This window comes from Ostrinia furnacalis, unplaced genomic scaffold (assembly GCF_004193835.3).
Source record: "Ostrinia furnacalis isolate ACB-3 unplaced genomic scaffold, ASM419383v2 OfSCF0626, whole genome shotgun sequence".
Taxonomy (NCBI): Eukaryota; Metazoa; Arthropoda; class Insecta; order Lepidoptera; family Crambidae; genus Ostrinia; species Ostrinia furnacalis.
Genome location: NW_021130865.1, coordinates 106300 through 128365, shown reverse-complemented (window position 1 = coordinate 128365; position 22066 = coordinate 106300). Strand labels below are relative to the sequence as shown.

General features: G+C 37.1%; 1 protein-coding gene across 1 annotated transcript; it reads left to right on the top strand.

The window, feature by feature from the left end:
- Positions 1–11: 11 nt before the first annotated feature.
- Positions 12–2787, top strand: Rbm13 (RNA-binding motif protein 13). Its single transcript, XM_028323201.1, has 8 exons — positions 12–121; positions 203–249; positions 340–483; positions 601–783; positions 945–1074; positions 1274–1483; positions 2348–2419; positions 2673–2787. Exons 1-8 carry the CDS (start codon positions 107–109, stop codon positions 2772–2774), a joined length of 903 nt encoding a protein of 300 aa, XP_028179002.1. The 5' UTR covers positions 12–106; the 3' UTR covers positions 2775–2787.
- The last annotated feature ends 19279 nt before the right edge of the window (positions 2788–22066 follow it).

Genomic DNA, 22066 nt, shown 5'->3' with positions numbered 1-22066 from the left:
ATGTCAGTGTCAAAAGCATGTGTTGATTTTTTTTGGGTGAATGTGTTGCGTTGCGCGTTTTAATTTATTCATTTTATTGTGATAAATTACAATTTAAACTAAGAAAATGCAACACGACGATGTAAGTTTTAGTGCATTATGTAACATTTATTCCGGTTTTATTTAGAAATGGTTCCGGTGTTAAAATTTTGTATTTTTTTAGGTTGTATGGGCCATCATCAACAAGAGGCATTGCTCACATAAAGTAACGTAAGTACTTAATAATATAATTTGTCCCTAAAACATGTTTCCTTTATCAAGTATAAAAATAGTCCTCATAAAGTATTTTTCGTTTTACAGGACAAAAACGCAGCATTTCTGCCGTAATGAATATAACCTCACCGGGCTATGTAGCAGGGCCTCCTGCCCTCTAGCCAATAGTAAATACGCAACCGTTAGAGAAGAAAATGGTATCATTTACTTGTTCATGAGAACAGCTGAAAGGTACCCAATATAACTTAAATTTTACGTGAAAATATATGAATTCAAATGTAAAGTAAACAAGAAACAAACACAGCTGCTTAATAAATGATTTAAACATCATGTATTCCTTTATTTCAGAGTGATGTTTCCAGCAAAACAGTGGGAAAAAGTGAAACTGTCTCGCAACTTTGAGAAGGCAATTCATCAGATAAATGAAAATCTTTTGTACTGGCCAGCTTTCATCAAAGCGAAATGCAAACAAAGATTTGTTAAAATAACACAATATCTCATACGCATGAGAAAACTGAAACTGAGACGAGTGTAAGTATTTTTATTAGTAGCATTTAGCTATTTATTGCTTTGGATAATTGTCTGCTTTGTTGTAAAAGATATTAAAAAATTTGTGTATGCATTTCCAGACAACTATGAAAATATAAATTAGTATTACAAATTAATAATTATTGCTGTCTCTTGAATTTCAGAAAGGAACTGGTACCAATACAGCGTAAGATAGAAAGGAGAGAGAGGAGGCGTGAAGAAAAAGCATTGGTTGCGGCCCGCATAGACAACGCCATAGAGAAACAACTGCTGGAAAGACTTAAGAAAGGAACTGTGAGTATCATTTATTTTATCATTGTGATAATTCTTCTAGTAATGCTGAAATCTATTCTGTATATCTTAATTTTTTTATCCTTACATACAAAAACATTGGCACTTACAAAAAATTACCTTTACTTTCTACATCAAGTCTATATTTTCGCTCTTGAAAGGTTTTTTATGTTCAATAACATCTTATATTTAATTTTTCCAGTACAACGACATATACAACTTCCCACAAATGGCATTTGACGAAGCGCTCAAAGCGGAAGAAGTTTCCGCCGAAAGTGAGAGTGAGAGAGAAGATGACGACGAAGAAGATAGAGAGGTAGAAATGGAGCCAGAGTTAGAGAAAGAGCTGAAGAGGGCCGTCGAGGACGCCGACGAGTTTGTGGAAGCGGACAGCGACATGGACACTGATGAGGTTTGTGACTAGGAATTTATTGTACATGATAAATCATTTGGGCTCTAAGAGTAGGCGCCCACCGTTGATTTTTCGTCGGCCGATAGTTTAGTCGGGCAGTTGATCAGTGTACCTACCATTAGTTTACGTTAGGTGTGCTCGCTAGCGAGTACGTCAAAAATCTCTATGAAGCATTTGTTTCTTGAAAGTAGCCGCTAGGGGCGCTGCACAATATGTCATACAATTAATGTCATTTTTTTACGCAGTCGCTAGCGAACACACCTAACGTAAACTCATGGTAAGCACACAGTGTGGGCATGTATGGGAGTGCGCACACTACGCCGATTCGATTTGGCCGATTCTTCATACAATTTAAAATCGGGCACAACTATCGGCCAACTAAAAATCAACGGTGTGCGCCTACTCTAAAGGTTCAGCCAAACCAACGCAATGCGTTTAAGTCTGATCGCCATCGCTGCACGCCGGCTGATCGCGTGTGATCGCGTTGGTTTCGCTGAACCCCTAATGTAACTCACATGATTACCATACCTATTTGCGATGAATTTTTTTAAACTGTATTGCTAATATGGACTACTGGAACTATACAAGGTTAAACTTTTTTGTTTTTCATAATCAGTCCAAGTTTTTATTATGTCTATCAAATACTGTTAGTTTATTAATGTGCAAAGCTCTTGGTATTGCTTTTTAGTATAGTTCTAAAGGTGTAGGTTATATTTTTCACATACTGAAATGCAAAATGCTGCTTTACCAAAATACCCAACTAAAGTTTTAGTGTTTATTTTTGTTTTAAAAAAATAAAAAATAAAAATATTTTTTTTTTATTTTTTATTTTATTTTTGTTACTAAAAATCAATTTTATTTTAGGAAAGTGATTCTGGACGCAAAGAAGGTGCTGATGTTGGAAGTGATTTTGAATCGGAGACATCAGATATTGAGGTATAAATTTTTCACACTTAATAAAAGTGACATACATCATAGTCCCATTCATTTTGGTATTAAATTGGTATATTTTGATGGTGCGATGCATGCGTGGTAGATGAGGTATACTGTTTATTGCATGATGTTAAATCAAATAGTTATCAGTGTAAAGAATAATAGAAATTACTTATTTCGAACAGTTGAGCTGATCCCCCTACTTTTATTGTGAATAATACCTAAATACTTATTAAAATGAACTGTTTTCTTGTAGGACGTTGCTGAGAAGTTGGTGAGCAAGAAGAAGCCACGAGTGGAGATTGAATATGAAACAGAGCCAGCTGTTACCATATCTAGAAAGAAAATTAAACACTAATGTTTATATTTAACAGAATTGTTTCATTTCTTTTTTAATTACATCATAGAACTTTAACATTTACATGTAGCAAGTAAATATACCTACTTTGTTCAAGTTTATAACACCTGAAAGAGACTGTAAGTAAAGCTTGTGTATTTTTTTTAAATAACTTGAAGAATCGAAATGTCGTGAGTTCGACTTCCACTTAGGCAGTTCGATTATTTCAAGTTATTAAAAAAATATTTAGATCGAGAGGAGACTTAAAGTAGGCGCACACCGTTAATTTTTCGTCGGCCGATAGTTTAGTCGGGCAGTTGATCAGTATGGGCATGTATGGGAGTGCGCACACTACGCCGATTCGATTAGGCCGATTCTTCATACAATTTAAAATCGGGCACAACTATCGGCCAACTAAAAATCAACGGTGTGCGCCTACTCTTAAGCCAGAATTTTTTAATAACAAATCTTATGTATTCTGTGGAAAAGCTTCTAAAAAATGAAAAATCTATCGTTATTATCGCTCGCAAAGTAATCGCTTATCCTGACAAGTGTGTACGAGTGTTCTACCAGTTGTCAAGGGTTGGAATCACCCTGCGAGCTGTAGCAACGAACACCAGTTATTGCAGTCGTAACTCGCGTTATTGTGACGCCAGTTGAGTGTTCTGTGTGTCACAATATTGTCGACCGTGAGCGCCTGTCGTAAAATATTTGTTTAGGTGAAAATTTGCTGCTNTTGCTGTTGTGTACGCGTTATGGGTCTTGCTGACAGTTGGCATCGAATATCTTGCTTATATCTCAAGTAGAAGCTGAGATTAGATGAATGATGAACAAGCCCCTTTGCTCTAGAGAAGTAGCTTTTATATATTTCATATGTCAATACGGTAAGGTAGCACTATTATGGAAAGTAAAATATGGTCGTTTGATAGCTTTTTGTAGGTAGGTACTTATAGTCTTCAGACTACCGGATCTTAATAATGTAACCTACTCTACGGAATACGGATTGAACCTAATAAATAAGTTTTGAGACAAAATGCAAGGGTGTATGAATTTAAGAAAATAATCGCAAATGAAGCCGCTTCAGCTGAGTAAGTAATTAAAGTTATTCAAAAGTAGAAATCGGATATGAAGAGATTTTCAATAGAATGGCGCGCACGAGGAATCTCAAATTCCAAAACCGGGGTGCCACTTTGTTCGCGATTTAATTATGCTCATCTGTTTAATTAAGAAAGTTAGGTATCAGTCTTTACAGTTTTCGGGTTCTTTTTCGTTGTTATAAAGTTTCTTTCTTATACACATACCTACTAATCTTACGTAGTCGTAACTTATGTAGGTAATTTCTGACAAAAGTTGTTATAATTACTTACGAGTAAGTAGGTAGGTACTATAGTAAGGCTATGCCAGATGCCTACTACGAGTGTTAAGTTTGTCTCCGTAGCCCATAGGCATTGATAGAGAACCAATCTCTAAGCCGTAGCCTAGTGGTCAAAGCAATCGCCCGTCGAAAGGACGTGGGTTCAATTTCCAATTTCACCCAAGAATTTCACTAATGACTGAAATAGGGAAATCTAAATCTGAGTCTTGGAGTAGTGACTCAATGGTGTTTACCAAAACTAAGAACATAAATTGGGGCTAATGAGTTCATATTTAAATTAGCTAAGTATTTTTTTTTACTAATTAATAAATAAATAAACGTTTTTGGTTTTCATGAGTGTTGTTAATTTATTGGACAATATGGCAGTTACGCTAAACTCGTTATCCACAACAGTCACGTCTTGCAATCGTGATTTGGTTTCAATCGACTAAACGAATCAAATTATGAAAAGTTTGGATTGCCAAGTACCTAAATGAGACAAAATAATTTTGCTTTTCATCCTTGAAAATCAACGTTCCTCTATGTCTAACTTTTACTGATTGCTCTTAAAATTAAGTTATTCTGATGAATATCGGAGAATGAATTTCGCTTATAATCAATTTCGCATTGTGGGCTAATTTACATTGTCTCGGAATTAAAGCGGTACTTAATGAACCAGAAAAGGAAAATTGGGCATTCAATGGAATGGTTGTGCTCAGAATAAACGTAGGCACGGCACAATAATAACGGCGCTGCGGCGCTTCAGCTATCGACAACTTTCATTGTTTCTTCAATTTACTTGATTGGCTACATTTCGCGAGACGACTGCAACTTGGAGTTGAGCCCAAGTTAATCATAACTCTATTGAATTATTTTAATTTAGGTGCCTAATTGATTTAAGTGGATTCGATTAGGTAACAATAAAATTACAGTGCTTCATACTTACTACATAGAGCGCAATCATTCTCAGTATGAAAATGTATTAAAGTCGATCTTAAAGTTTTCATGAGGGTTAAAGTTAAGTCACCTAGATTACCTAGTTAGTTTTATACATAACTGTGATGGTTACGGTGAAGACTTATTTTCTACGTTTCGTTTCCGCCAACCGTTCCCGCCAGTCCCGCTCTCGAATACACTCCGGATTGAAATATTCAGAACTCAGCGTGGAAATTTTATACGTGGTTCTTAAACTGAGTTTCAGAATTCTGAATTTTCAGATGACGTAAAATAAAATATCGCGGAAGTTGTGGTTAGTGTGCCAATAAGTAAAATAAGTTCCATTTATCTGACGTTGAGGTACTCACTAAGTCACTATGTACTAACTTGTGGTACTAACTTACTGATTTAGACCAGGCGCAGACCACCGATTTTTAGTTGGCCGATAAGTAGTTGTGCCCGATTTTAAATTGTACGAAGAATCGGCCAAATCAAATCGGCGTAATGTACGCACTCCCATACATGCCCATATTGATCAACTGCCCGACTAAACTATCGGCCGACGAAAAATCGATGGTCTGCGCCTTAGTATAAGTACTGAGCAGTCGTCAAATTAGCATAGACCTAATTTATTTATTTTATTTATTTATTCATGAATAGAACTGTAGTACCATTATTAAGTATTGTAGTTCCCTGTAATGAACCCACTGTTCGTTTCAACCAAATGACGTCTACTGCTGATTAAAGCCCTCCCCCAAAGATTTCCAAAACTGTTGGTCCTGTGTTTGCTCATCCACGTGCTTCCCGCTTTTATTATGTAGAGTTACTCAAAGTCCTATCCTTTTTTGAATGAACATTAGAGACTTATACTACCTACCTACCTATGTGCCTGAAACACAACAGCTAGCTTCCTGGGACCTCCTCAATTCCCGGTAAGTCCACCGCTCTAACAAACATTCTGATTTTGATGAATAAGTAAAACAAAAGAGTGTGTTCTCTATGCATTGTATCAAAATGTTTCAAAGCCAAAACGGCGGGGCCAGGAGAGGCGGAAAAGATTAAAAATGTAATTTCCGATGGCTTGCCCTGTTTCCTCCGAGGCACGCGCGTGATGTATCGCCCTCGTTAGAGTGTTTACGGTGAGAATGGTGTAGTTATGTAAGGGTTAGGGCCCTCGCTACTCACATGATGAGGTGTTGAAGGGTTTTGACAAGACCAGCACATCAAACTAATCACTGGCATCTTATATATTTGAAATAGGTGCTATTTTACCTTAATATTCGAGAAAATTAAGCGCAGTGAGGCTTTTCAATCAAATTCTATGTAGCTTGGATGCTGCCTTGCAATGCAGACAAAAAAGTACCTACTAACCTCCTGAAGGGTTCGTATCGTACCGACTGTTGGAAAGTGAAAATGTAATAATTTGAGCCAGTATGTATCGTAATCCGGGAAAAAGTCATAGGCGTGTGATTTGAGACCTGTAAAGCCGCGTCTTGTGCCTAATATTTATTTCAGTTAAATCTTTTATGATTCAAGTAAATACAGTCGCCCAGGGCACCCGCATCATCCCTGCAGAAATGGAGCTGAATGATAAAATTAGTTATGCCAATAGAGTGGAGTCGATAGCACGTAATCCGCGGGCTTTGGGCGGCCATTCATAAAACGGGCTAATTGATTTTTGTTCGCGAGCGGGTGATTAACGAGGCGGCCCGGTCAGTCTGCTGTTTCCAATGTTTGAGTTTCATTTTAATTTGTCTCTGTGCTATCACTTTAGGTTACAATGATTGGTGGACTGGAAATTACGAGATTCCCACGAATATTGTTGACATGAAGACATATTAATGCACGATTATGTTTCTTAGCTTGAAATCCCTTTTGTGACTGAAATCCAATTGACTTATCGTAGCTCTGGTAGTAGGTTTCTTTTTATGATTTCTGATGGTGACAATATTGATTACATTTTGAAAACCTGAAGTCTGAAGTCTGTTTAACACGGTTTTTAGCTTAGAAATGGTTTACCCGCGAATTTTTCAATGGGAGAGGCCTCTATTCTTACAAACATGGGTTTGTTTAAATAAAAGTTTTTACATAGAAGAAGATGATGAAACCTTGCCACCACTCTTGCTTGTCGCCAATATGAAATAATGACGAGCCGAAGGCAGTGCACCCCAATTGCTTTATCTTAATGTCTTGGTAGGTACCATTCGAGATATAGTGGTGCCGCGAATGATATAATTGGCAATAAAAGCGTTGCCTAAGTTAAAAATATATGGAACGTGGCCGAGTGGGACTTAATAGTGGTTTAAAAACCATAAATTCTTGGCCGTGGATCTGCAGCGCAGCTAAAATGCACAATGGCGGAATTTTTGCGGGATGCCGCTCTAGCGGCGGGCAGCGGAACTAACGGCACGCTCTACGTAAATAAGGAATGAGAATTGGACAAAACGATTTTTTACGATCGAGATTTATATTCAGAGGGGAAAACGGTACACAATTATCTACACATAAGTCCTCGCAAAGTTTTTGTTTTGAGTTGGACACTTTGATGTTTGGAAATTGTTTTAGCTGCAGCTTCTTATAATTTGACACGAAGAATAATTTTAGAAAACATTTTGAGCAACATACAGAAATATCTAATAAGAGCATTGCTTACGCAATAAAAGCGGGTAGTTATATGTATTTTAGTAGGAATGGGCTTATAAGTGGATACAGAGCCCCTTTCAGTAACCTTATCTTATTTCCGCCCTTCCATTTACAACTTCAGTCAGCCCTTGTTTACTGAAGACCCGATGACCAAATAATTCGCTCGCACTACTTAATAGCTAGAGGTTATAGGATTTCATTTATGAACCGCGCAGATTTTAGATTGGATAAAATTTAATAACCAATTTGTCCAAATGTGCGGTTTCATAATTTCATATCACACTGAATCTGCAAGATCATCCTAAACTATTTTAGCGTTCGTTAGATTTAAGTTACGCAAATATTATTATAAGTTCACAATCAGGGTAAACGTAGGTACCTACAGGTAGAAATAGTGTAGAGCTGTAGAAGTATGCCATATGCTGCTATGTTATGTTACAAACTGTTTATAAAGACAAACATCCCGCTAATACACAACTGTAGCTCTTGGTAAAGATTGTGGGTTTTCAAAGCTCTAATCGTGTAAAAACTTTGGGCCTTCTTTAAGGATGACATGAAAATGCCAAAAAACTCAAAGACAACTTCCATTGCGTGCTAAGTAACATTAGTTTAATTTTCCTTCCCCATATCCTTCGTGTTGACAAATGATAATACCTATAGAGGTAGAAAAAGTGTTGGTAATCTTTCTTACTCCCACCGAGGCCAAGAATGGCCAAGATTACCTGCGGGTGACACCACGATTAATCTCACTGTCGCTTGGCTTTCAGAGGGTTCGGACTTGGCTGTACTTCTGCACCACAGATGACTAAGCAGGTGTAAGGAACAGATTAGGTTAGCTGAAAACGTTAAGCCACGGACGTCAAGAGGCGTATATTTGAAGCATGAGAGTTCTGATTCGTGCTCACATTCAAAAGAATTCGAATTTGCATACGATTAATTAATGCAAATTTGTTGAAGAATCTCTCTTCAAAGTCAAAATCAAAGTCTAAGTTCTTTTCAAAGTAATCTTAAATGTACTCGTACAACTCATTGCGTTACTATGAAATTATAAGTTCTCTATTACTAACGTAAGCTATAGCTTGGCATATTAAATTCGGCAGAAGCCTAAAGACAATGGAAACCAAATTATTTATTAGTCAAAAATACTGAAATTCAATTGAACCACCGCAAACTCAAACAATAGTGCGCAGGTATGCTCGTGCCCACGACACATCAGGAATTAATTTCACAAATCCATCATGAATANCATGAATGTATTTACCACCGTTTATTTTAATAATCTGATATTATATCACGACTGCAAATAAGTAAATCACTTTGACGAAACTCGGTGTAATTAAAATTTTGCCTGCGCTTCGTAAACACGTCGTTTTAATTTCGAACAGTAATTTGTTTTGGGAATCCACCGAGTTTGCCGCGTCCCAAATTGTTCGATGACTTATCTGAATTTGATACCCACAGCAACTCAAACAAGACTTTAAACTTTTAAATTACTTTGTAACCAAATATACATATAATTGCGGTAATTGAATGTGGAGTAATTATTGTATTTAGATAATGCGTCGAATAGGTTATTATTTTCAGTTGTTTTTTTGCTCGCAGCTGGATTTATTGTTATGGATTTATAATACCTAAGTGCTTATCGTTATAAATTATAATTTCAGGTGTATGTTATTTCATCGTAATCCGTGCAGCAGTTTTTATGTGAGAGAATAACAAACATCCATAGGATAGGTTAGATCTACCAAACGTTTGTCATATTATATTAACTTCATCCACAAAAGAGAAAATGAGCAACTGACAATTTTCCCCTTACAGCTAATGAATTTAGGTAATCGTTCGCCGAATAGATTTTACTGCGTATTTCTTATGTAGCTAACGTCACTGTAAGCCCATACACATGCTCGTTACTTCGTTAACTTATTACTGCTATCAATAGCCGCGACTCATACAGGGCTCCGCACGCCTCGTGTTGCTCATTAGTTAGTTTTTACGAGGTGCACACGAGTGGGCGGCCGAGGGTGCGGTAAATAACCACCTGAGCTTGTCTGCAGGACATAACGTGCGGTATACGTGGAGACAGTAGGCTCACTTTGTACCTTTTGAATAACTTGACTAATATAAACAGGGCTCCACACGCCTCGTATTGCTCGTTAGTTAGTTTTTACGAGGTGCACACGAGTGAGCGGCAGAGAGTGAGGTAAATAACCACCTGAGCTCGTCTGCAGGACATAACGTGCGGTATACGTGGAGACAGTAGGTTCACTTTGTACCTTTTGGATAACTTGACTAATAAAAACAGGGCTCCAACAGCCTAGTGTTAATTATGATATCAATTTTCTGACTTCACCATACCATTTATATGCATATGTTAACATGGGCTAGTGTCGACTCATATACCCATTTACCTAACACCCTGTATAAACTTGCACCACATCCACTCTGCAACACGCCAATACAGATCCATTTTCCACGATATTCGTTCAGGTAAAACGTTCCTGGAAAAACAGAGGGATTGATAGACGTAGGTAGTGTACTGTCAGTCCTTACCCTCGATACATGTGTTACGGATTTGAAGTAGTGACATCATGATAATATCAGAGAGCCTATAAGTTCATAGTATGTATGTTAGCTAGGTTCTGGAATGAAGGCCGCGTACCGGAAAACGCAGCGTGCGACGTCCACCCACAAGGTGGACCGATGACATCATAAAAGTAGCAGGGAAGCGCTGGACCACAGAGCACGGAATCGCTTTCATGATCTGTGCGCTGGACGCAGGGTGGGTGAGGCCTATGTTCAGCAGTGGACGTCCTATGGCTGAAATGATGATGATGATGATGTTCGCAGTAGGCATCTTTGAGTCGCGGGAAGAACCTGGTTGCGGGTGTCATATGACCGGTCGTTATGGAAATCCTTGGGGAGGCATCTATAGTTATATTATTTGAGGAAGTGAACCCACTCTATTGTCTGCCATTGTGACAACAAAAACCTAGAGTAGCTATTTATCACAACTACCCAGTAACCGCTATAGATAGAGCTACGCGACTGCGATATCAGTGTACATTATACTTATTATAATAAAAATATGTAGGTGGGTGGTATATCAACATGCTTGTTACAGGCTACCTGAGAGACCAAAGATTGTAAAGAACTCTTTGGAATAACACCTAAGAAACTAATATAGAGTTATTATAAATAAATAAATAAATTATCCAGTCGCCAGTTAAATACTCGTAACCTACCAGTATTTCTGAAAAGATTATATTATATTTTAGTATAATTAGATTTATATTCTATAATTCCATTGAGTTTGAACAATTTGTGGTAGGTTCGGTCATGTGTTACATAAATACCTAAGATTTATATCGTCTTTCAACAAACTAAATTCATGCGAAAAAAGCTGCGAGCAAAGAATCGTTTAAGTTTATCGAAAGGCTCATACTAGTTATCTAGATATTTTCCTTTTTCTAGCTACGGCCATCCTTCCAATCAGGTTATACCTATATTTAAATCGGAACCAATTTATTCCAGATTTCCAGTGTAGAGGCGAATAAGGAAATAAATAAACGAGACGATTAGTCGCGTTGTTGTTGAAAATTGAAGAAATATTAAATAAAATGTATTTTGCACGTTAATCAGTATCCTACGATTGCAAACAGTTTATCAGCCTTTGAAAATATTTCCAAGATAAATAGCGATGTTGCCGTCGGCAAACATCTAGACGAAGCAATCTTTAATTTGAATTTTCCGAGGTTTACTTTGACTTTGACAGGCTTTGGAGAGATCGATAGAAAGTTGCGAGCGAGCTCTAATTAATAATGTTCTAAAGGTTCTATAGGTACAATCATTATGAAGTTGATTGATTCGCGGATGGCCCAGTAATGATGATTCGGATACTTCTCTAAGATCTAGTAGTTTTGACCTTTTGACCGCTTTTACCTACTCTGTGCCGAATATGAGCATTTAACAGAGAATCACTAGATGTGCCTTCGAGAGTAGTACATTACGAGTACGGTCCTTTACTTGATTACATAGAAGCCAAAAATAATATTATTGCAGACTCTCTATCGCGCGTAGAAACGATTTCCTGTCCCACCGCGCTCGATTACGGCGAACTTGCAGAGGCACAACAACATGAAGATTACATTACGCAGGCGATGCATACCAGCGACAACAGCAAAGTAAGCATTAGGAGTATTTCATTGCCTACAGGGACTGCAATCTATAGCGAAGTTTCAACAAACAACGCTAGACCATTTTACCTTTGGAATTTAGGAAAATTGCATTCGAAGCTATACATAATTTGAGCCATCCAGCGATAGGTACTAGTAGGAAATAAGGCAAAAAAAATTGCCTGGTATTGCTCTCTTTAATCTGTGTCTCACTGCTTTAAGTTGGTAGAGTATCTATAAGAAAACATGTACTAGGAGAACAGCCTAAACTAATCTTGGATGTGCGGCTATCCTTCGTATTACAAAACTTATACGACCGTTGCGACTTTCACAGCAAATAAGGTCATGAATTCATGTAATATCAGATGATTATTTGGCAAAGTGCACATCAAACAATGGTCGGTTATACACCGATGTATTAGTTATCAGGAGTAATTAAGGTGGATATTAATACAGAACTAGTGAGCGCCGGCGTGTCGGTATGCCGATATTGCGGCCCACTATTGGTGATCGCTCGACTGATCCGGAATATTCGGGATAGCTCCCCGTCATTATGTGTTCGCTTATTTTTCCGCTTTGTTTATGGAATATGCTCCGCAAATAGCATCGGGACAATAACGGCAGATCGAACGGAAAAAAGGTTTTTTTCCGTTTCGTCCGTAGCGTAGGTAAGATCGTCCCACGCAAAGACCCGAGGATGGGATAACTAAGTAGGCAATGCCATCGTGGTTCTACGAGTATGTTTTAATGCTGCTATGTACGAGTTGACTAATAGGAACTTCAGTAATTATTCACTGTAATGTAATGATGCTGAGCTAATAACTAGTCCATTCAAACAGTACTTGCCAGTATTGTAATTTAAAGTCTTGTAAAAAAGGGGACTTTCAAAGACTTATGTAATAAATACTAAGTAATCTTATAATCATACATAAGTGTATGACTGAAATAAACATTTTAATTTGATTTGATAGATAAATCAGTGCACCTACCATGAGTTTACGTTAGGTGTGCTCGCTAGCGAGTACGTCAAAAATCTCTATGAATATTTTGTTTCTTGAAAGTAGCCGCTAGGGGCGCTGCACAATATGTCATACAATTAATGTCATTTTTATACGAGCTAGCGAGCACACCTAACGTCAACTCATGGTAAGCACACAGAATATAAAGGTTCAACCGTTTACAAATGAATGGGTATAAAGAACGCTCGGCACCCAAAATAAGGTTTAGAACACTTTTGACCATCGAAATGCTGATCAAACACTTCAAAACCATTCCGATTACACGTCGTGTCATAAATAACCTTCGGAGGGCCCGTAAATTTACCCAGTTCTGGTAAATACGGATTACGCTACCCCCAAAACTGAGGAAAATGGGTACATACGGTCATTTGGCGGTTGATCGCCCATTTGTGGGAGTATTGACGTTGTTTGTGGAAAGGTGTATAGGTCCACCACAAAGAGGAACCAAAATGGCTGTACCTTAATTTCTAACTACTAAAAATTACTTAACCGTGAATCAAATCCAGGAGTTCGCGACTATCCAGCAAGATTCGATTCATCAAGCCATTACGTCACAGACCAGCAAACGGATACTTTCGTTTTTTTTTTCAAAAGATGGCTCTACCTATATCGTGATTATGTAGGAAATTGGCAAACATCGTCAATACTTAAAACCCTGGCTGACTGTCCCGAGAGCAATTCCAGTACAATCGATTGTATACGTCTAAACAGGCCATGTTGATTGTACATTATGGTGGTCCAATCGCATTCTAGTTAGCGCCTTTATGTTCCGCAGTTCCCNAATCGCATTCTAGTTAGCGCCTTTATGTTCCGTAGTTTCCATTGAGCCCCTCGCATTCCCGTTATCGTGCGAATATGACGTCATTACGTATGTAAATACGTATTTCCTGAGCCGATGCATTCCCCCGGGATCCCGCCCAGCCGGCGATTTTTCTCCCATTTTATTTATTAGGGTACCGGCCCTTAGCGCTACCCGTTTGTCTGTCAGATACTAGTAATCGATATTAATGCGCCGTTTATATGGTGAATAGCAATGTGAGACACCTGCAGGTGACAGCCGTGAATAATATTGGCGACTATTCATGAGCCCGCGCTTCTTTTGTTGTAAAAGAAACGATTTCTTTGAGACACTGTAATCCGTGGAAAAAATACTCTGCGTAAAAAATGTGTACTCTGCTTTAGGTATTTGCTTAGCCTCTTTACCTGGTATATTTGTTTACTTAAATCTTTGAATCTTGAGGAAATTAAGTTTTCTTCTATTTCCTCTGTTTTATTGATTGGAAATGTCTCTATACAAGATTTAAGTGATTCGCATCTGTGTTTTCCCTATGTTTAATACTTTTATGATTCTACTTATGAACGTTTAGAAAATTCTGTTTTTTACTTTACGTGTTATTGGGCAATTCTTTTAGACTTGAATGAATGGCAAACGAAGATCTAATATGTACTGTTTTTTATTTCAGCCGACAGTACATAATTTTGTTGCAAAGTAGCGTAAGATGCTACAGTTTTTAGCTTGATTTTATTTACGAGTAGGTACGTACATGTCATAATAGATGTTACATACATCTATCAAACGCGTCTTAACCTCGTCAGGTCTTCACTCGTCTTCAAGGGTGAAATGGAGTCTAATCAAGAAACAAAGGCCTAAACAGGTACACTGCTAAAGTAATTAGTCAAATTATTGTGCCGTTACATTACACGTCTGCCATGGATCTGCTAATTGTGCTCATTAGCAATAATGCGATACGTTGCTTACGATGATATGTCACTCGGTAAATTGTGTTGATATGAGATGTGTGTGGTATTTATATTAAACAGACAGACAATTATAAAAGTGATCTCAAAATGGGCATAATATAACTCCACCCTGCCAGCTGATATTCATATGAATAAACCAAACAAAGATTGCAATATCCAGTATACTTTGATGGTAACTGAACAAGCTACTAACCAACCGGGCTAGGATGCGCGCCGTGATAAAATCTAATCGATTATTTTAGACGACAAATGTATGGGCTTATCGCGTTAAATCGATAAAATGGCGCGATAAACGATTACCGCGGCGCGCATCCTAAGTTGTATAAGCTTAGGAACCGTATCTTAACAGCATAAAGTTTAAATAGATGTGTGCTCTATTTAACCACTGCTGCACTGCCTGGTAAGGGTTAAGTTGGTCTGAAAAAATATTCTGCTGTTACATCTCAAAGTGACCTCTTTCAAAAATTAATACAAGTATTGTTAAAGGCGTAATTAGCATTCCAGTTCCACTGACTGTCGATCAAAGTGTAAAAGTCCTGAAATTTACATCATTAGCTGGAGGCACAAAAGAATCTCCCGCCTGTCATTAGGTATATATTATGGCGTAATCGAAGCCTGCCAAGGACGAGCTCATCCCCGCCTCGCTTAAATTAATTATTGCCCGCGGCCATGATTGCGGCATACAGGGCGTAGGGACAAGAGGACAAACACTTAAACTGAAATCAGGCCTGTTGAAAATCATGACTCGTATGACGTGATTTTAATATTTTATTCAGTAATTTATTTCAGCAAAAAATACTGTATGGTATCGAAATAGAAAATATTACTAGTAACTATTAAAGTATATCCTAAACATTGCTCGGCTTATTAGTTTGACACTGACTAGGCACAGAATAAAAAATAATTACCAACTTCTTTTTTAGGAAAAAAACTCTAACCCCCTTACTAATCAAACTTACACGCTCGTTGATCAGTGTTTTAAAGTGACGTTTAGTATGGATGGAAATGTCATTTTAAAACAGTGATCAACAACCGTGTAACTTTTTATTAGTAAGGGGGTATATCTTTAATATTATTTGTACTGAATCATTAATCTATCAAAGTTCAGCCACAACTATTGGGTATAGGAAGGGCTGATATTAGGTGTAGTGCGTAGGTTAAGAGTTTTGTAACGTAAAACTTTATTTATTATCTTCTAGGATAGATAATACATTCATTCTCCTCAGAAAGAAAGTAATACAGGGTGGCCCAGAAGAAAGTTCACTTTTGAAAATTCAAGGAAACGAAAACTGTTCATTTTTGTTGAACTTTAACTATTGCAATTTAAAGGAAATTTAGTGCAATTTATTTCAAAATTTACTTTCTTTCATAAATTTTGTCGTACATGTGATTCCCTTGACGTTTACAACATTCGGTCAACATACATCAAAATTTTGGAAAACTTTCGTTAGAGTTACCTCGAAATGGATTCAGGATGGATGAATGCTGCAGAGTTTTTGGATTATTAGAGTATACTCTGCTCATAAGGTAACCCCACAAAAAGAAGTCTGCTGGAAAGAGATTAGCGCTTCTTAGAGGCAGTGAGATTTCACCCCTGCTTAATTGGTTTGTTGCATTGAAAGGATGATTATTTTTTGAGAGCGCTAAACTGGTAGGCTGAAAAGCTTTTTGATTTCAAAGCTGCAAGATTTGCAAGGCTATGACCGGAGCACTTGGTTTCATCAAGTTGGGGCTACGTGTCACACTTCAAATGAGAGCATTTAGATGGTAAGAAACATGTTCCCACAAAAAAATAATTTCAGGCAGGGGTGACATGTCCTGGCCCCCAGGAAGCCCTGATCTCATTCCAGAAAATTCTTTTTTGTGGTGTTACATTAAGAATAGAGTGTATTTTTATAATCCAACAACCATGCAGTAACTGAAGCTGAGCATTCGGAAAAAAATTGAAAATAGGTTTCGAGGTAATTCTAACGAACGCATTTCAAGATTTTGATGTATGCTGATCGAATGTTGTAAGCGTCAAGGAAATCTCCTGGGCGATGTAAATAAAAAAATAAATTCCATTAAATTTCATTTAAATTGCAATAGTAAAAGTTCTATAAAAATGTACAGTTTTCGTTTCCTTGAATTTTCAAAAGTGAACTTTCTTCAGGGCCACCCTGTACGACCTATCTCTAAACGCAAATAAAAGGTAGAGCTGCTAGCAAAACCAAGCATCATCAACAATCGAAGAGGATCCTCAATATGTGCTTATATTATCTGCTAGCAACCTTAGCTGCTTGTGACCACGGCTGCAGTATCGCAGCCGAAACGTCAAGCCGTGAGTACATAATGTAACTCATTAATAAACGTCGCGTTATGACCCGTGTCTTACTATTTTAAAAGAATACATAACTCAAATGTTTACTGGTAAAGTATTTAATACTTTTTAACGAATTCGCCAGGAAGAGTCGTTATGAATCAAAACATAATTTCAATTTCCTTCCTTCAGGAGTTCGGCAGTTTGACACTTCCCGGAATTAATTATCGGTAAATAACTCTTTAACGACTTTACTGTAAATAAGAAATTAAAATTATACTCAATAGGCTCTAATTTCACGTAGCATTAAGTAGAAGATTTCGTATATGGAAAATGGAAATATTGTTCGTAATATTAAGCTACATTACATTGTACAAATAAACAAACAGCTTTAATTATAGGAGCGCGACTGAAATCATTGAAAATGTTTTTGCATATTGCTCCTCAACTGATAATATTAAATTAAATTTTTCATGATTCTTAAAAGGTTTGAGGGTCCCATTTTTCGGTTTTTCGCTTATGTCAGACACTCTGCAATCTAGAGACATGACCACTGTCAACCAAAAAAGTTGATTACATTTGCTACTTAATAAGCTGTTTTCTTATTCAGTGTTTCGTAAGTACATGAAATGTACGGAACCCTGATGCCTATTTAGGGAAATGAGGTCGCTATGAAAATCTTTGAAGGTAACCTGATTACGATTGACTGCGCCATGTTGACGAGGCTGGTGTAATTAGATCGGAAAGTGTCAAACTGTCGAATACTTCTTAAGATAAGAAAAAAATCTAATTATCTTTATGTTTTGGCACTGGGATTACTGAAATATTAACGCTGTTTAGGGTTCCGTGATCCAAAAGTAAAGGACACGCCTTCCGTTTAACAAGGACTAACAAGTGAATGATTGTATAAATAGATACCTATCTACTACCTACTTACCTAGGTAGGTAACTATTGTTGAGAATCACAACGTCACGTATGTAACACAGAAGTCTAGACGATCGTTTTATTGTTGTTTTAATATTAAGATCTTTCAGCCAAATTACGTCCACTGCTGGACACAGGCTGCTCTCTCCCCCAAGGATTTCCCCAACAATCGGTCCTGCGCCGCCCTCATCCAGGCACCTCCCGCGACCCTCACCAAATCTTCGGTCATTTGGCTGAAACGAACGAACGAGGTAATATTAGGACGATCTATTATAGTGTAATGCCAATTTACCTCATCTAGCTCGACTAGAAACGTCATTCATTTATATCTCTCTATTCGTCTGAAAATTATGAAATGTTCAGACTAATAGAGAGACATAAATAATTTATACTCATGAAACAGTATTCCCTTTCAGAATGAAATAAACTTTCCAAAGGAAACTGCATCGTATTTTTGTCTGAGTAAATAATCTAGGTAAATATTTGCTCAAAGGAATGCCGGTGCAGCCGTTACATAGAAAACGATGAAAATAGACGAATAAAAACAGGTACTCAATAGGACAGCTTGGATGAAATTGAAATATTTGAGAAGAGATTGCTATTTGCCTTTGACGGTAAAGGTAACATAGACTTGTGTTGGGTAATGGTAATGAAACCAAACTTTAAGACTAAAAACTAAAAATGCGTGCTGTAAGAAAATATGTATATGTTACAGGAAATGTATGAAATCCGTCATTGTATACAATTCCTAGGATTTGTGTATAAGTCCTAAAATCACCCGGAAATGTGTGATGTAAATTATATTAGACACATTTCCTAGGAAATTTACACATTTGTTGAAATGTAATTAAGATTTCTTTTTTTTTTCCGAAACTTAAATGGCGCTCCCGCGCCGCGGCCGCTGTGTATGTGACAAGGTCGCAAGTCTAACCTAACCTAACCGAGACTTTGTTATCCAGCTACAGGAGTACTAAAACCTTCACGTCAATAATAGTTTAATAAAAGATATGTTAAAATTAGCGTTTTCCAATACTTCAGCGTCCAATACCAATATGCGTGATGCCGAAAGAAAGGTATACCAATAGGCAAATATTTATATCAGTCAAAATATAATAGTGCGAAAACAACTTTCAGGCTAAACAATAATAGTTGTGAGTTAAAAGTACCTATAGGTCAATGTGGTTTGTCTAAATAAAATTTTAGGCGTACTGAGGGGCACTAAATCACATGACCGCGCTTGTGCCGCTTAGTTTTATACATTTCCTAATACAATATTGGAATTCTATAAAATTCCTAGGAAAAGTATACATGTCCTAGGATATGTGCGTATTAAAAAATCTCTGAAGCAATATTTTATACATTTCCTAAANAGAGGTGGGAATAGTCCCGTTAAAAAAAAAAAAGGTTTGAGGGTCCCATTTTTCGATTTTTGGCTTATATGTCAGACACTATGCGACCTAGAGACATGACCACTGTCAACCAAAAAAGCTGACTAACATTTCCTACTCAATGAGCTATTTTCTTATTGAGTGTTTCGTAAGTACATGAAATGTACGGAACTCTTATGCCTATTTAGGGAAATGAGGTCGCTATGAAAATCTTTGAAGGTAACCTGATTACGATTGACTGTGCCATGTTGACGAGGCTGGTGTAATTAGATTGGAAAGTGTCAAACTGTCGAATACTTCTTAAGATAAGAAAAAAATCTTATTATCTTTATGTTTTGGCACTGGGATTACTGAAATATTAACGCTGTTTAGGGTTTCGTGATCCAAAAGTAAAGGACACGCCTTCAGTTTAACAAGGACTAAGAAGTAAATGATTGTATTTTTATTGTTGTTTTAATATTAATCTTTCAGCCAAATTACGTCCACTGCTGGACACAGGCTGCTCTCTCCCCCAAGGATTTCCCCAACAATCGGTCCTGCGCCGCCCTCATCCAGGCACCTCCCGCGACCCTCACCAAATCTTCGGTCATTTGGCTGAAACGAACGAACGAGGTAATATTAGGTCGATCTATTATAGTGTAATGCCAATTTACCTCATCTAGCTTGACTAGAAACGTCATTCATTTATATCTCTCTATTCGTCTGAAAATTATGAAATGTTCAGACTAATAGAGAGATATAAATAATTTATACTCATGAAACAGTATTCCCTTTCAGAATGAAATAAACTTTCCAAAGGAAACTGCATCGTATTTTTCTCTGAGTAAATAATCTAGGTAAATATTTGCTCAAAGGAATGCCGGTGCAGCCGTTACATAGAAAACGATGAAAATAGACGAATAAAAACAGGTACTCAATAGGACAGCTTGGATGAAATTGAAATATTTGAGAAGAGATTGCTATTTGCCTTTGACGGTAAAGGTAACATAGACTTGTGTTGGGTAATGGTAATGAAACCAAACTTTAAGACTAAAAACTAAAAATGCGTGCTGTAAGAAAATATGTATACATAGCTGAAATATGGTATACATTTCTGGTTGGAATCATATTCTGTCACAGTAAAAACAAAACACTTCTATTGAAAAAGTAAGTACCTAATCAGCATATACATATAACATATGAATTACCTTCAGCAAGTTACATGCTTGCATACGTCTACTTATGCGGGTAGCTACTCGTAGCAGTGCGTAATATGTGCTAATATTTAAACAACTAATAAATACATTATAGTACTTGTGTCATTCGAGAGTTACGCTTACGGTGAGGTGACTTGTCCTATTGTCATTTAATTTTGCATACCACGAGATAGTTCTTTGTAAAAAATGGTATTTCCCGACTAGCATGCAGTGATGCACGCAGCATCTCGAATAATTCCAAGAATTAGACATACTTGGGTCTAATTTAAGTAAGTTTAAAAAACAAATCCGGGATTTGTCTTGTGGCAACTAAATTTCGAGCGTCGGGTGATGTTTGCAGTTCGCTCCTTTATTAATTAGGTAGTTGATAATTTTTCTTTTGTCGCTTTGTTTACTTTTTTTTTATATAAGTTTATATTTTTCACAACAAAATTTTATTCATAATGGTTTGCCCAACTTTATGTGTATATTTAACTGTGGAAACTTAATTGGTTTATGTGTTTTCTTACTGCACCTAAGTTAAATTATATTGTAACTGTATGTTTCCCAAAAATAAATAAATAAATAAATAGGTAGTAAAATAGTGTTGACATTCTGGCTTCAGTATGAAACGCAAACGTAAAATCTTTGACGCCAAAGGAAATGAAACTGTATTTTCCATAAACGAGTGTAGATTTAATTAGGTATCGCTCGCACCTGACGGTTCCCTCCAGTATTTGTCCGCTGGAGGGCGCCACGAGAATGTAGGTTAAGTGATGCTCCGATCCCGCCGGAGCCTGTGCTATGGATTAATCGTTCGTTAAACACCGCGCTAATTCCATTAACTCTTTTAAAATACAGCTACGTTCCTTGAATCAACGTGGAAAGTGGATACCTACTCGTAGTTCAATTGGTTAATGGTAATGAGAGAGCAACATTAGTCGGTATTTAAGTTTATGTAACTCTTTCGAAAAGTAGTATGTAGTAGGTACTAAGTATAGGTAAGTAATCTATATTATACATAATATTATAAACCTGATAAAGCTGAAGATGTTGTTTGCTTGAACGCGCTACCTAGACCTATAAAAATAGGTCTAGTTTCATCTATTTTCATATGTACACTTTAACGTGACTCACACTGTATATATATGACCTAGCCCATATCCTAGGTCGATTTGAAAAAATATTTTTGAGTTTCCCATTTATCAAGGAAGGCTTAGGCTATATACTAACATCACCCTACAGCCAATTGCGGCGGAGCAATAAAGTAAAATGTTGCAAAAAAGGCAAATATTATTCAAATATATTCACGCGTAAGAAGTCGCGGGCACAGCTAGTACCTACTTAAAGAAAATTTAACTAGTATAGTGTCTATCTTGCTCATATGAACTTAACTCCAAAAACTAATAATCTCTCTGCCAAAACCCCAAGAATAACCCGTACAGAAAACAACCGCACGTGACGTATATTAATTTAAGTTTTAATTAGGGGGCCTATTTCGTAGGCACTTGCGACTAAGTTAATTAAGTTCGCGCCAAGGCTGTTTACATACAGACAATGGGAGAAACGAGGCGATGCCCACTCTGATTTTGTTCCACAGCATTTAAATACAACTTTAGACAGTTACTTGCTACAGTTAAA

What these genes read in the sequence shown, in the direction of transcription:
- Rbm13 (XM_028323201.1), top strand. An exon ending in AAAGACTTAAGAAAGGAACT is followed by an intron (nt 1,075 to 1,273) that starts GTGAGTATCATT and finishes TAATTTTTCCAG; the next exon opens with TACAACGACATATACAACTT. An exon ending in GCGACATGGACACTGATGAG is followed by an intron (nt 1,484 to 2,347) that starts GTTTGTGACTAG and finishes ATTTTATTTTAG; the next exon opens with GAAAGTGATTCTGGACGCAA.